Genomic DNA, 14878 nt, shown 5'->3' on the forward strand with positions numbered 1-14878 from the left:
TTAACTGAGCAAAAATCGGTATTTTAATAGCCTACGATTGCAACTGTATAGTCTGAGTGGTGTGGTCTACTTTTAAGCCCTTATTAAATGTAGGCTATTAGACGATAGCGACCCCACCCCATTCAGCAAACAGAAGCACATAATCTGTGTGTGTGTGTGTGTGTGTGTGTATGTATGTGCGCGTGAATGTGTGTCTATCTCTCTGACTCCGTCTACAGCCTCTCTCTCTCTCTCTCTCTCTCTCTCTCTCTCACTGTCTCTCACAAACACACACACACACACACAATCATTTCCATGGTAAACGTCATAACGCAGCCTAGCTATTCTACCCTTATGCTCATCCTGTCAACTAGACTGCCTTGTGCCAAAGCATATGACTATGAGAAGAGAGACACGGGGAAATTACAGTTCATGATGGAAAAGTCGCAACTGTCTCCCAAATCAATAAGTAATTCCCGGAAACTAGGGCTGCAAGCACACAGGCTATTCTGTCTTACTTTATCATACAGTCCACTGATACCAAAAACAAATAAGCCTAGGCAATGGAACAGGCGTCGTTTAAAAATTACATGACATATAAGATCAATTAGTTCCATATCACCACCATCAAATGTCGTAATAAGTCATAATAAGAGAGGAATTAATTGAAGCAGAATGGAACATTGAATCAAATGAATCCAACGCAATCCAATTCATATGCATCCAGTTCTGCTGGTTTGTGTGGCATGACAATACGACAGACACTTCAAAGAACAAACTAATTCCATTAATTATTCATTCATAATTAATTGATAAATTATTAAGACGGTAGAGGTTTAATTATTACTGTTGAGAGTACGTGCGAGCAGCGAGCCAAGACATTCTCCAATTAACAGGCGAAGCTGCTATACTCGAGCAGATTAGGTGTTATGATGGTTGATATGATTTCAAACCAGCATAACCCGCGGAACCTCTCCAGGGCGATGGCAAAGATGCCTGCGGTGGAGTTTTTAAGGATGAAAGGCTGAATCTCTCTCCAGGGCCGGATGCTAGCCTGCGTAAAGGGCTATCTCAAGTAATGACAACTAAAACGGGACTGACAAAAATAGCCATCGTATTGGAACCAGTATTGCCTCGAGGATATCTCTCTTTTTCCTTTTCCCGTTTCTCTGTTGCTCGCTTCCCTTTCTCTCTTACTCACTCACTCACTCACTCATGCGCTCACACACATCCCCCTCCCCTCACTCTACCTCGCTTTCCCTTTCCCACTATCATTCCTACAACAAACATGGCCGCTAAGTCGGATGGAGCAGCCGTGTCTGAGCAGAGTGAGACCCCGTCTCGGTGTCTTGTCGGACCTGAACAACGCCCAACCCTGTACCGGTATGTCGGAACGCCGTACACGCTGGTGGACTGTTGCTGGGTGCTATGCGCTCTCCTTGTCTTTTTCTCCGACGGGGCCACCGACCTGTGGCTGGCTGCGGACTACTACCTGAGGGGGAACAATTGGTGGTTCTGGCTTACGTTACTCTTTGTTGTGGTTCCCTCCACCGTGGTTCAGGTGTTGAGTTTCAGGTGGTTCGTGTATGACTATTCAGAGCTCAGCGGGACATCCAGCGAGGCAGGTTCTGCCGCGTGCGGAGGTGATTTCAGCACCAAGGGCAGCGAACAGCGGATCACCGGCAATGCTGCCGGGGCCAGTTCGCTGCCCGCGATGGGCACAATGAGCAGCACCCGGAGGAGCTGCAGAGTCTGCATGTGGATCTTTCAATCCGTCATTCACATCCTGCAACTGGGGCAGGTCTGGAGGTAAGATGATATTTGTTATGCAGTATTCTATAGCTGCCGTGTAGCTAGATGAAACTCGAGTCCATCTGAAGCATGCACTTGCACACAAAAAGCTGAAAGGACAACACCTTGCCAAGAATCAAGTTAATTTGCCTTATGAGAAATGAATGTTGCTTTCACTGGTAGCAATGCTGATATGCCCTTGTATTTAACCATCACGCCTTCAAGAGTAACCAGTACTAGAGTATCGAGGTGATAGGTACGATTGATTTGGTAATTGTATAAACGGACAGATGGACCCCAATCACGAGGTGGAGGCTGTAGCACCGCCTCACACGCTGGCTATAGCACCTGTATTGTCAGACAGAGTATTTGGGTGTTTGGGTAGATAACGCTACTAGACCAAATGCTGTCAGGTAACCAGTACGTTGTCCTCGCCGGTGGCCCTGTGGACTTTGGAGTACAAGGCTGAGTTGAAGGTGATCTTATCGACGGGCACGTTTGCCCTGCGCTCTTCGATGCGCTTGGCCAACTGGCTATTCGGCGGTGTCGAGTGTCTTTCGATAAATGTGTATTGAGAGACAGGCTAGTTTCTTGCAGCGTTTTTCACGTTTTTGTCTGGCTTTCATTACGTTTGCCCGAGACTATGTAAAAGCCATTGATAAACTCAATGAGATGGGAACCTTTCGCTGGTGACAGTTTGGCTATGGTTAATGAATGTTTAATGATGAAGTATGGCAAGACTGCTTGAAAAGGAACAAGCTGCTTATCCTCGTCGTCTCCTCCCCCTGCGCCTCCGTATATTTCCTCTCGTCTCGCCACTTCATCTTTTCTGCTAAGTAGTAGTCGAAAACCTCCCCGTTTAACAAGCTTCTGGGTCAACGCTCCCTCGAGTAAACCGGTCCGTTGAGTGGCACCCCTCTTCAATTCGGTGCAACCAATCCCATTTGGGCCACATCCTTAAAGCTTCCTCTCATTTACTTTCGATCATTCTCTTATGAGAAAAATTAACATCGTATTGACAGGAACCGACCAAGCCGTGGCGCGCACGTATGCCTTTTCACGAACCTGCATCAATATTGATCGTGTGTATTCGTCCACCTGCGTTCACGAGTGTTGGGAAAAGCTGAAAAGCTACACAATTGTCTGGAGATGACGGTACGGAGAGATATCTGTGATCCATTCGGTCTGCGTTTGCTCTGATAACCATGGGGGCATTTCACGTACAACGACGGAGGTTAGCATTGAACTAACATGGTACGATGCATTGTTAAACTAACTAACATCTTAAGTACGACGGTTTCCCAAAACTGTCGTATCAACATCGTATTATGTAAATTCAAACCATGATAATTAGTAGGCCTTGTTCGAACTAACTTGGTTAATGACGTAGTGTAGCAAGTGGACTGACACACCTGCGTATTTTTAATGAGGGGCAAATCAGTGAGACTTGGGATCAACCATGAGTCTTTTTTTTAAATGCCTAGATCATTTAGCATATTTGTTCATATAGCTAGAACTAGAAGCTTAGATCCGGAGACTTCATATCTAAAAAGACGTCACTGATGTTAGTCTAGTGTCTAGTTATTGGTATCCAAATATATCATCAATCAAGTGTATAAATACACGGGAATTTCCGTTCCTGGTTCATATTTGACGTTGTTAACCATGCAAACCTACTTATAATTGCCTTAGGTAAACAAATACATGATCAGAAGGCCCACTTCAAGCATGCAAGGTGATTCTGCATACCTGCAGAGAATAATGTCATATTCCCACACGGAAGTTTCACTAATCCACCCCCAGTACACTACAGTAATCTTGTGTTGTAGGGAAGGAATATGGCATATACTTTACATAGACCTAGTAACAGAGGATTAGAGAATGGAGAATTATGCACACTAAAGAATTACATCAGACTGGATTTGAACTTGTTACAACCAAGGTGTGACCTCTACGTTTGAGACAGCATATGTCATAGTTTACTGAAACACAGAGCTAGTGGCTAGATAGTGTCTGTTTGTAAATACCCTAATAGTCAACTGTTCAGCGTAAATATGTAAAAGGCCTATAAAGCTTAACTGAATGCAGACAACAATTTTACTAGGTAAATGATAGAGAGACTGTGATTTAGAATATATTCTCTCTCCACGGTAACCACGGTGGTTGCTCAACGATGCTTTCTGGAAACACAGTTCAGGGCAGTTTCAGATTCCCCCCTTAATAACTGGGAGGCTGACATGCGTATTTCTACATCACAGACAGACAGGTTCATGAAGCATGCTGATGTGGTGTAGAAGCGTGGACTTTCCTGCTGTAGCGTTTGTTGGAGTGGATGCTTGTGGAGACGCTAATGACTAGGAGGTGCGTGTATGTGAAGGAGGCTGCCTCAGCCTTGGTGGCCAGCAGCCTCTGTATTTGCATGGGAAGGGCGTGAGCAACAAATGGAGGAAGAGGAGGTCACTCATACATGTGGAGCTGTTTTGACTGCTGCTCGCCTGCTAAATTATTAACGGTGGGGCCTTCCGGACTCAGTGGCTCAGCATTTGTGTGTGAAAAAAATATAACATTACAAATGCGTTTCTCTTTCTCCCTTCCTCCCTTTTTGTCTCTCTCCAGTTCCTGGTGAATCACTGTTTATGCCTGGGGTGTCAATTTGCTGTAACAACATGCCATGGTCATGCTGGTATTTGTATGTTTGAATTTGTGCGTCACTACCCAGTGCATAAACAACTTGTCCATCTATAAGAGGCTGAACGAATAGGATATATAAGAGTGCATGTACAAGCATAGAATTTGTGTGTGTGTGTGAGGAAGAGAGAGAAAGAGAGTGTGTGTGTGAGAGAGAGAGAGAGTGAGATGTCTGTGTGTATGCGTGGGGGTGGGGTGGGTGAATGTTAGTTTCCATACCCTGGACTCCTGGCCTAAAACCCTCCATATTCAAGGAGTGCTGTACACCTTCTGTAACCCCTATCCCTCAGAGGAAAGCCTTGAGTCAGGCTGTGATGGTGTCCCAGCTGGGGAAGGGAGAGAGAGAGAGAGAGAGAGAGAGAGAGAGAGAGAGAGAGAGAGAGAGAGAGCAGCATCTGAGAGTCTGTGGCAGTAAGCGTTATCAGGGCATAGGAAAAGCTCCAGCCCCTTCTCTTGTATAAGGCAGGGGAGGCAGGCAGGAAGCCATCGGAGCATTCCCCCCGTCTGGGGCAAGTTCAGCTTGGAAAGAGGGGTGAGTCCCAGCACCGGAGCCCAGGGCCCGAGGAGCCAACAGTGCAAGCACTCTCAGCCACAGTGGGAGGCCTGCGCTTTCCAGGAGCAGCAGGATTCTGCCAGGATCCAGCACAGGCTCTACCACACACAGCAACACTCCATGCACACACACAGGAGGAGAGAGGAAAGAAGGGGAATAAGAGAGAGAGAGAGAGAGAGAGAGAGGGAGTGTGGCGGGACAGCAACATGGGTCAACATGCAAATACAAATGCTGTATGCACACACTAGTATGTCCACAGACAATATTTGTTCACAGACTCACACTCGCGCAAACAAGCAGAGAATACGCGTGTGAAATGAAAAAATACAGATTTATGTGGGTGTGTGTTGCCTGTCCACGTCTAGGTGTCTATGCATTCACGGTACGTCCAGAGTATGTGAGACATGCACACAGAAGGTACATGTAAGGGCTTCTGTGCATGAGCGCGCTGACGTATGACAAATGAAACATGCCCGATGGTCAACCCCAGAGTGCAGGGGAGACTGCATAGCTCAGCTCTCTGTCTTAGGCCTGTGATGTAGCTACCAGCGGAAGAGGAATGAAGCTGGGACAGAGGAGCAGAGAAAAAGCAGAGAGGGGCTTTAAAAAAAATGTCATCACAATACCTGGCCAACAACCTCTCATCCTATCTATTTACCTTGTCTCTCTCCATCTCCTCCCTCGTTATGACTCCACCTCTTTTCTTTCCCTCCTCACCCAACCATTCAGTCTCTTCTCTCTTTGTATGAACCCAAAGGAGAGCGTCACAGTGACAAATAAGGAGAAAGATGGAAAGAGAAATGGCTAAATGGAGTTGAGTTAGTTTGTCTGAGAAAGGGAAACCAGAAAGTGAGCCAGGGAAAAAGATATTTTAGACTGAGTGAACCCTGAAAAATAAAAGTGCCGACCGGAGAGAAAGTTAGACAGTAGCGAATTAGGCAGATCATCCCTTCAAACCCAGGGTCTTGATCATGGAAGACAGGTGCTGCCATGTGGTTTATGCACACACAAATGATAGTGTACATGCATGAAACTGCATAGTATGAGCTTTTGCACATGGGAACATATGCCTATATGCATGAAATGAAATGCACATTTGTTTAACTACCCATTTCAGCTTGCTGTCAGTGGTGTTGAACTGATATCCAATGAAGAACACTGGACGTTAAGTCGTCTACATTCATAATGGTCATCTCTTTATCCGAAATGGTTCCCGATTGCTCACTGCTGATCCCGTTCTGTAACTGATGGTCTTCACTCGTAGCTCAACCTCTTTTAGGTCCCAGGGATACACATACAGCCCAATGCATGGTGAATGACTTTCTTGTATCTCTGACCAAGAGGCCAGTCGGGTGATAAGGGATTTGAATGAGATCAAGTCTGATCCAAACTCCCCAGTCTGAGGCATAGTGCTGCTGTAATGTCTCACACTACCCTGCAGTTCTCAGGGGTTAGGGGTTAATGATGAGAGAAGTCAAATAGAGTCAAAGAGAGAAATGGCAAGAGTGTTGAAGAGAAAGAAAGAGACAGTCAGTGACAGAGAGAGATAGGAACATGGACTCTCAGTCAGACTGAGTTCTGCCATGGGGAGGAGAGTTTGGAGGGGCTGTGTGGCAGGTCTTGCCTTTTGTTCCGCGGGTCGGTTAGCTGGACAGCGGTGGCGTGGAGGCCATTAGGGGCGCTGATGGAGCCCTCTGCCTGGCAGGAGGAGGCAGAGAGCTGAGGGAAGGAGCTGGAGTGGGCCCACGTGAAGTGCATTTTAAAAAGCAGGACGTCAGTCGCCTCAGCAAGCTCAACCGTGCGTCAAAGTGACATTTCAGTTTGGCAAGGAAGGGAGAAATGTCTTTTTTTCCCCTCCCTCCCTCTCTCCCCCCTTTTCTTTGCGTTTTTTTTTCTCTCTTTCTTTCTGCCAGGATTTATCCGGCACTGTCGACCTCATTAAACCATGGTCACTCCCTTTCTCTGTCCTCTCTCTTTTTTTTCCATCTGCCTCTTTCTCCATTCCCTTGCGCTCCTCCCCTCCCTCTCCTCCTCTCACATTCATTGTCACTCTCTCTCTCTACACCTCTGCATATTGTTCTTAATCTTCTCCACTCCCAAACGCTTCATGCTACTTTCTCTTTTTTTCCTCTAGTCATCTTTTCTTCGCCGTTCTGTATCTCATTCTCTAAATCATGCTCTTTTATTTGCTCCCTCTCTACCCCCACCCCCCCTTCTTTCCCAGTGAGTGATTTCTGTCCTCTCTGAACATGTACTGACCCACTTCTGTCCCCCTGCAGACACAGTACATACTAAAATCAACACACACAGACAGTGTCACTCATGGCTGTGTGTGTGTGACATGGGTGTGGATGACAGTTGGAGGGTGCAGCTCTAGCCTGTGTCTTTGTGAATGCAATGCAAACAGAAGTGTGTATGTGTGTGTGTGAGCACATACGTTTCATTGTGAGCTTGCTCACTGTATTTTGCATTCATAGTATGCTTTGGGGAGTACAGTGTGTGTGTGAGAGCGTGTACAGGAGTGTGTAAATATTCAGTATATGCATATGTGCTTTTGCGTGTGTGTACGTGTATGTATGAGTTTGGGTGTATGTGTTTGTGTGTGAGTGCGTGTGTATAAGCACACAGTGCCCCATGCGTGTGTATGAGATATATTTTGCAGTGGCTCCCAGCAGAGCCCTCTTCTCTCTTTCTCTCCCTCCCTCTCTCTCTCTCTCCAACTCTATCTCTCTCTCCCTCCACCTCCTGTTGGCTGTCTGAGCTGGCGCCGGGGCCGGTTTGAAGCAGAGCCCAGGGCATGAGATGCTTCACTTGGCAGGACCATATGCAAATATGAGCTTTTCTACTGCTGCTTCCCACGGCCACAGGGACGTAGAGGCAGAGTAGAGGCAGAGGAAGAGGAAGAAGAAGAGAGCGCCGAGGCCTTTGGTCCCTCGCGTGCCCATCACGCACCAAGCGAAGATCAAACACCACATCAGAGAGCCCCGAGCACAGAGAATGCGCCTTGGTCACGCCACACGATTTTCCATCACCACTGTTTCGGGCCCGATTTGGCACCGCTACCGCGGTAAATGGAGTTGTGTTAGGAGGAGGGGTTAAGGGGAGCTTTTCTCAGATGGCTCACGTCAATTCCGTTTGATTTGTATTTTATCTTTTTTTTTTAACACGCTTTCATTCTATTAAAACGTAGCATCACAAAGATGTGTTAACACCGGATGGGAAGCTGATACTCAAAAGCAGGCCCAAGGCTACGGCGATGGTGAAAAAAAAACTCGGCAAGAAAGGAGAACAACCTTGAGCAGAGGCAGCTGGTAATATGGAGACCTCTTTATCTCTGGGGTTACCTTGCTGTTAGGATAGTATCAGGGACATATGAGGATGCAACAGATAGATAGATAGATAGATAGATAGATAGATTGAGAGATAGATAGATAGATAGATAGAATGATAGATAGATAGATAGATAGATAGATAGATAGATAGATAGATTGTGTTTAATTTTTTTAAGTCTGCACTGCTCGACGTTGTTCTCCTTGAATACGGCACTCAAAAGCAATAGAATAAAACCAATTTGTGTCTGGCCCCTTCAGCATTCCGTGTGCTTTGATTGGCCGTGACAGTTCAGTGTGCCCTCGCGCATCCGAACGGCTGGATCTGTTTCCATGGAGAGACCGCAGGTTAATTGGGTTTTTCTGTCACTCTCCCTCTCTCTTTCTCTCTCGCTCTCTTTCTTTGTCCTTTCCGTTTGTGTTTTCTGTCTTTCTGTCATGCCCTGTCTCTGTGTCCCCTTCTCCCTTTAATATGGTCTCTTATTGTGTCTCACCTTCCCTTTTCCTTTGTTCTTGTGCGCCTCTCCCATGTTCTGACTGTCCCTCTCTCCTGTCCTGTGATCTCTCTCTTCTTCTCTTTCTCTCTCTCTCTCTGTCTCTCTCCCTCTCTCCTGTGCAGTAAGGGCCTGTGTCTGAAGCCGCGTGACAGACATGCTTTTGTCACCATTGTCACCGAGCTCAGGACGCAGTCTCTCACAGGAGAGGGCCAGGGCCACAGGAGCCATGGAAGACAGAAGGAGGCTATTTTAACTGTCTAATAGGTCCTCAATGAAAACCGTTTTTTTCCCCCTTCAAAGAAAAGACAGAAAGACAAAGAAGGGGAAAGAGAGGAAGAAGAGAGTGAGTTAGTGAGTGAGAGAGAGTGAGAGAGAAGATTGCTCCCAGGGTACCTAACCTCCCTGTGACTCTGGCGGATGCATATTCATGCTCTGCTGCTCATCGTGGCAGTGTTTTGTTTAGAGCTGCTGGAGTTTTAGTTCGTGGAGCCATCCTGCATACACAAACACACACACACACAAACAAACAAACAAACATACACTCACACATGCAGACCCTTACACACACTTAAACATGAATTATAAGGGAATGACAGTTGACAACAGTGACCACACTTGGTCTTTGTTTGAAGTCCTTATTTGAAGGTAGACTTGCAGGAAATGTGCGTGTATGCACTTTAGAGTGTACATGTATTAGTGTGTGTGCCTGTGTTTCGGGAAATAACAGTACAGGGAGAGACAGTCACACACACACACTCTTACACCCTCACACACACACAAACACACATCTCAACTTACAGCGGACATCTCCCATCTACTGCCCCTTGCAGTGAGCACCGTTGGCAGGCAGGAGGCACCGTCACAGCCTCTCTCCTTCTTTCCTCTCTGCACTCGTTTGCTCACTCCCTTTCTCATTCCATGTTCGACCTCCTCCTCTCTTTTCCCCCATCTATTATCCTCCCAGACGTTTGTGACAGGGCGGCTCCTCTTCGGAAACCAACCACTGGACAGGCAAGGCAAAGCAATGATATCACGTCTCTCCTCCTGTCCTCCTCTCTCCCTATTTCCCTCGCTCCCTCTCTCCCTCGCTCCCTCTCTCTCTGGCATGTTATGATTGATTGCTGGGTTTTGGGGCCTTTTTAAATCAGCCTAAATGGTAGGACAGCTGGAAAAGCCACACACATTCATCACGGAGTGGCGTCACCGTCGGCAGCCATATTTACGCCGGCCTTATTTGACACGACCTTATACCCACGCGAGTGTGGGGGTGGGTGTCTTTCAACACGTTGTCGGTGTGGGCAAGGACAGGTGTGCAGAGAGAGCGGTGATGTCACCACTGCTATAACTCTGGCCACCGCTGCCACTGTTGCCATTGGGGTCACTACTGCTGCTGCTGCTGTTGATGCTGCTGTTGATGCTGCTGTTGCTGCTGCTGTTGATGCTGGTGGTGTACGCGGGGCCCCTGAGGGCCGGAGGCTCCTGCTGGCTCAGCGCGGTGTGTGCTCGGTGGGGCCCTCCCCGGGTCCTGCCACCCTGGCTGTGAAGTGTTTGTGTTGTGTCTGAAGAGCATCGCCGCTCTTTGTCGAGTGCATGCATTATTCAGAGCAGCAATGCCAGCCAGATATGTGCACACACACACACACACACACACACACACACACACACACAGGCTGGCACACAAGAGAAGTTTACACAGACTTAAGTACAGGCACGTACAGATATGCTCAAGGTAGATACATGGACACACAGAGTAACACCCTGACACACACACACACACACACACATACATATTCAGTCTCCCTTTCAAGCAACAGTACACACACATGGGACATGTGCTTCAGCCCAGGCTTTTATAGTCAAAGAAATGTGCACATACACACATACACACGCACACACACACACACACATGCACACGCACACGCACATACCCAGACTGACAATGGCACACTCTATGCTAGCTCAATGTGAGTACATCCCTACAAATGAGAACTGAGACACTAGCTTTTCATTTCTAAAGCACAGGTGAGCTCCATGACTATAAAAGTAACTCCAGTGAAAGCATGAATTATGGGGGCTTGAAAACCTTACAGAATGCAGCGAGTGGTATTTCTTACAGTCCTCGCTTTGAATTGAGCCTTTTACCATTTTAATAGGAGTTATAGCCTAAGCATTTATTGAATTAAAATGTATGCATAACCCACTCATGTGTACAAACCCTTCACTTTCCCCCCTCTCGCTCTCTCGCTCTGTAGCATTAGCATCAGTTGAATTAAAAAGCCAGGGATAGGAAGCCTAGAGAAACAGAGAGTAATAACATTTCACTGGTTCTGCTGTTGGGCTTCTGAAAAGCTCAATTAGGCAGGAGAAGATAGGTTAGTGGTGGAGTGACAATGAAGAAGAAGCTCGGTGGTAACATGGCAAAAGAATACAGCAGAACAACCTGCTTGCCTCTTCCCTTCACTTTCTCTCTCTCTCTTTTTTGTACCTCTCTTCTCCTCAATTTGTATGTAAATGTGTACATCATGTGGCAGTTAGAGTTGTGGTAGATACAGCTATTGGCCCTCATTCTCGAACATTTTCTGAAGTTTCTTCTGAAATGTTTCTTACGGGCTTCGGAAAAACAACGTAAGCAAAAGACATCCGCCAAATTCATGCACGCTTGAAAATGTGGTCCTACGCAGCAGAAGTTTTCTGGGCTGTGCTCCCCCGGAAGAGTTTTCTTAAATTGAAAGCGCGTTCTCGTGCTCCTGAATTTGCATACATACACGCCCTGCCAGCTCCTTATAAGGGCACGCAACCGTAGTGACGTGTGCAGTCGGAATCGACCGAATCTACACGAAAGCAACAGCAGTGTTCGTGTACATTACATTTAGTCATTTAGCAGACATTTTTGTCCAAAGCGACGTACAAGGGATAGAACAGTCAAGCTACGAGCAATAGAGACCTAGTGTAACAATAAATACTACTTTACATAAGAAATAGAAAAACGAAATAGGAAATAAAAACGAAGTGCAGGAATGTAACTGCTATAAGTGCAAGTTAAGCACTAGTCGAAGTGCCAGTTTGGAAGGGAGGTGCTCTCTGAAGAGTTGGGTCTTCAAAAGCTTCTTAAAGGTAGAATGGGACGCGCCTGCTCTGGTAGTGCTAGGCAGTTCGTTCCACCAACGTGGAACTACTTGAAAATTCTGGATTGCCGTACTTGCACAGACGGCAGTGCCAAACGACGCTCACTAGACGAGCGCAGCATTCCGGTGTAGTGCTTTTATTTATTTTATGACATCACGGTGCCTCGTAGAATCATGACTATAGGCCTACATGTGAAACGTAATTGTTAATGATACTTTAATCCGAGGATCTGTAGAGTTGATGTGAACGCAATCACCAACGATTTCTCACAAATTCATTAACACGGAGAGTTTTCTTAAATGCGATTCCTCAAAAAACCACAAGATGGCCCACGGGGAATCGCATTTGAGAAAACTCTGGCCGAGTTACGACTGCTATTTCGAGTTCGGAAAGTCTTCTGAAGTTCAGAGCAAATCCCAGATGAGAAAACTTTCATGAATGCCAAATGTTGTCCTAAATCCAATTCAGAAGAAATTCCTCTTAAATTCCTCTTAAATTCTTCTTAACTGCGTTCGAGAATGAGGCCCATTGTTTCTATACCCAGCCCTGAAGCCAAGACAGAGACAGAGACAGAGACAGAGACAGAGTGAACATGTTTAGGGGAGAGTGACATGAGCAAGAAAGCAAGCGTGACCAGGAGTGTATTTGTTCCATTTCACCCTACTGTTGAGGTTACAATTACACTGCAGCCTGTGTGTGTGTGTGTGTGTGTGTGTGTGTGTGTGTGTGTGTGTGTGTGTGTGTGTTTGATCAATACAAACACTGAAATGAAAAGAAAAGCAGGGCTTCATGTCACCAGTGACAGCTGCTACAGCAAGGCAGGGAATTTACAGAAAAAAAGAGTACTAAGAATCTCTGGCTGGTTTCTGTAGAAAAGAAAAAGTCACAGTGTTGCAATATGCATATGAAAGCACCACGTGCGGCAACAGGCAAGGTTATAAATAAATAAATCCACAAAGAGATAAATGAATGAATGAATGAATGAAATAAATAAATGTGCAGAGCTGAGCGGGGCGAGCTGTGATGAGAGGTGTGTGTGGAGGTCCCATGTGTGTTTGCGGGGCCCCGGGTGTTTGCTGTGAAAGCACTTTTATTTCCCTCTGAAAGAGGAAGAAGAAGTAAAAAAAAAAAAATACATAACAAAGAGGAGAAAGACGCATCTGCAGTTTACGGAGTGTCACAAGTTGTTCGTCTCACAGCTGACAAGACGCAGCTACAGATCTCGGGCAAGGTCTCTTACAGATAATACAGGTACACAAAAAAATGCCTCGACAAACACGTAAGGACACTAGGGCACACAAATTGGACTCACCTACACACATAAACACATATATAAACAAACACACTCATACACACACCACGTCACATAAACACTCCTACACCCACAGATAAGGATACAAAACAGACACACACACACACATACAGCTTACACATACAAACACACACAAAAGATTCTTTTGCAAACTGAATGTTCTCACTCAGAGACTCAAAGTCCTGCCTCAGCAACCCCCCCCGTATAATAACCCACTCAGTAATTCTCCAATCCCATCTCTGCATAGGGTGAGAAGCCATGACTGGACTGTGGTGATTGGTGTCATATGTGCTGCCTTGGACCTGGGCCAGGCGGCGCTGAGACGGGGCTGTGGAGGTGTCTGTCCAGAGGTGTTTGATAGGGCTGACACTAATGCTCTTAGGTCTGAGAGAAGCTGGTTAAGAGCTTATCCCACCTGCTCTCTCTCTGTCTGTCTGTGTGCCGGCCCTTTTGTGTGTGTGTGTGTGTGTGTGTGTGTGTGTGTGTGTGTGTGTGTGTGAGAGTGTATGTATGTGTGTGTGCGTGCATGTGTGTGTGTGTGTGTGTGTGTGTGCGCGCGTGTGTGTGTGTGTGCGCGCGCGTGTGTGTGTGTGTGTGTGTGTGTGTGTGTGTGTATGTATGTGTGCTCGGGAGACAGGGAGAGTGTGTGAAAGAGAGGAAGATTGAAATAGAGCTGCTTAACTGGCACAGTGTGCCCTTACGTGCCTCCAAGGGTTTAAACTCCTCGATCCTTAAATTGAGAACCTATGTGTACATCACATATGGGCTGCCACAGTTCACTGTGCCTGGATAAACACTGATGGGTTCTGATGTGTAGTAGAGTAGTAGAGTTGTTGTATGTGTAAATAGTGGCTCTACCTGCAACCTTAAGGGGCCATGGTAGATATGTAGACCATAGAAACCTTTACCTACCTACCTACCTTTACCTTGATTTCTATCAAGCAGGAAGTCACAACATGATAATGATAATACAATCAGGGAAATAACAAAGATGATAATAAAAGAGAAAAGGCAAATATCCTTCTTATACACATATTCAGAACACAGCAGCACAGGATTGCATAGCGCATTTCACTGCTCCCAGAGTGTTTGTGTTTCTCCAGCGTTGATGAATGCTCAAGCACCTGCTGAGATCCCCCTCCCCCGCCTCGGGCATCACTGAACTGGGTTTCATCAGCAGCACTGGCCGCTGCACTGTTCAACACTTCCTGTACTAGCAGCTATTGCCCAGTAACATAGTGTACTCCATTTAGTTATTTATGTTCACATTAACAAGAAGCCTGCTGTGAAAAAAAGATCTAACATCCTCTCCAGTAAATTACCACAAGAAAGTCAACAGTATTCAACATTAGGAATAAGGCTCCTGTAAAAAAAAAAAAAAAGAGTCTTCTACTGTTAAACATAGTAGCGTACTCATAAGACTACTGTAACATACATGAAAGGGTGAGATGCTTGGACCTCCTTCTCAGTGCACTCACCTCAAGGACAAAGCAGTTGCTTTGGGGTGTTTACAGCAAACCTTATTTCTATGTGCGGAGTGTGTTCACTGAACACCGTCATTGTGCAAAACTGCTTTGGAGTCGGCCATCCTTAACTGTTCAGC

General features: G+C 46.3%; 1 protein-coding gene across 1 annotated transcript in view; it reads left to right on the forward strand.

Annotated features, from left to right (window-relative positions):
• Positions 1-981: 981 nt before the first annotated feature.
• Positions 982-14878, forward strand: part of xkr7 (XK, Kell blood group complex subunit-related family, member 7) — a 63441-nt gene continuing 49544 nt past the window's right edge. The window contains exon 1 of the mRNA XM_012826104.2: positions 982-1788. Coding sequence (XP_012681558.2) covers positions 1058-1788 — 731 coding nt within the window. The 5' untranslated portion in view covers positions 982-1057. The remainder of the gene's footprint in view (positions 1789-14878) is intronic.

This window comes from Clupea harengus, chromosome 4 (genome assembly GCF_900700415.2).
Source record: "Clupea harengus chromosome 4, Ch_v2.0.2, whole genome shotgun sequence".
Taxonomy (NCBI): Eukaryota; Metazoa; Chordata; class Actinopteri; order Clupeiformes; family Clupeidae; genus Clupea; species Clupea harengus.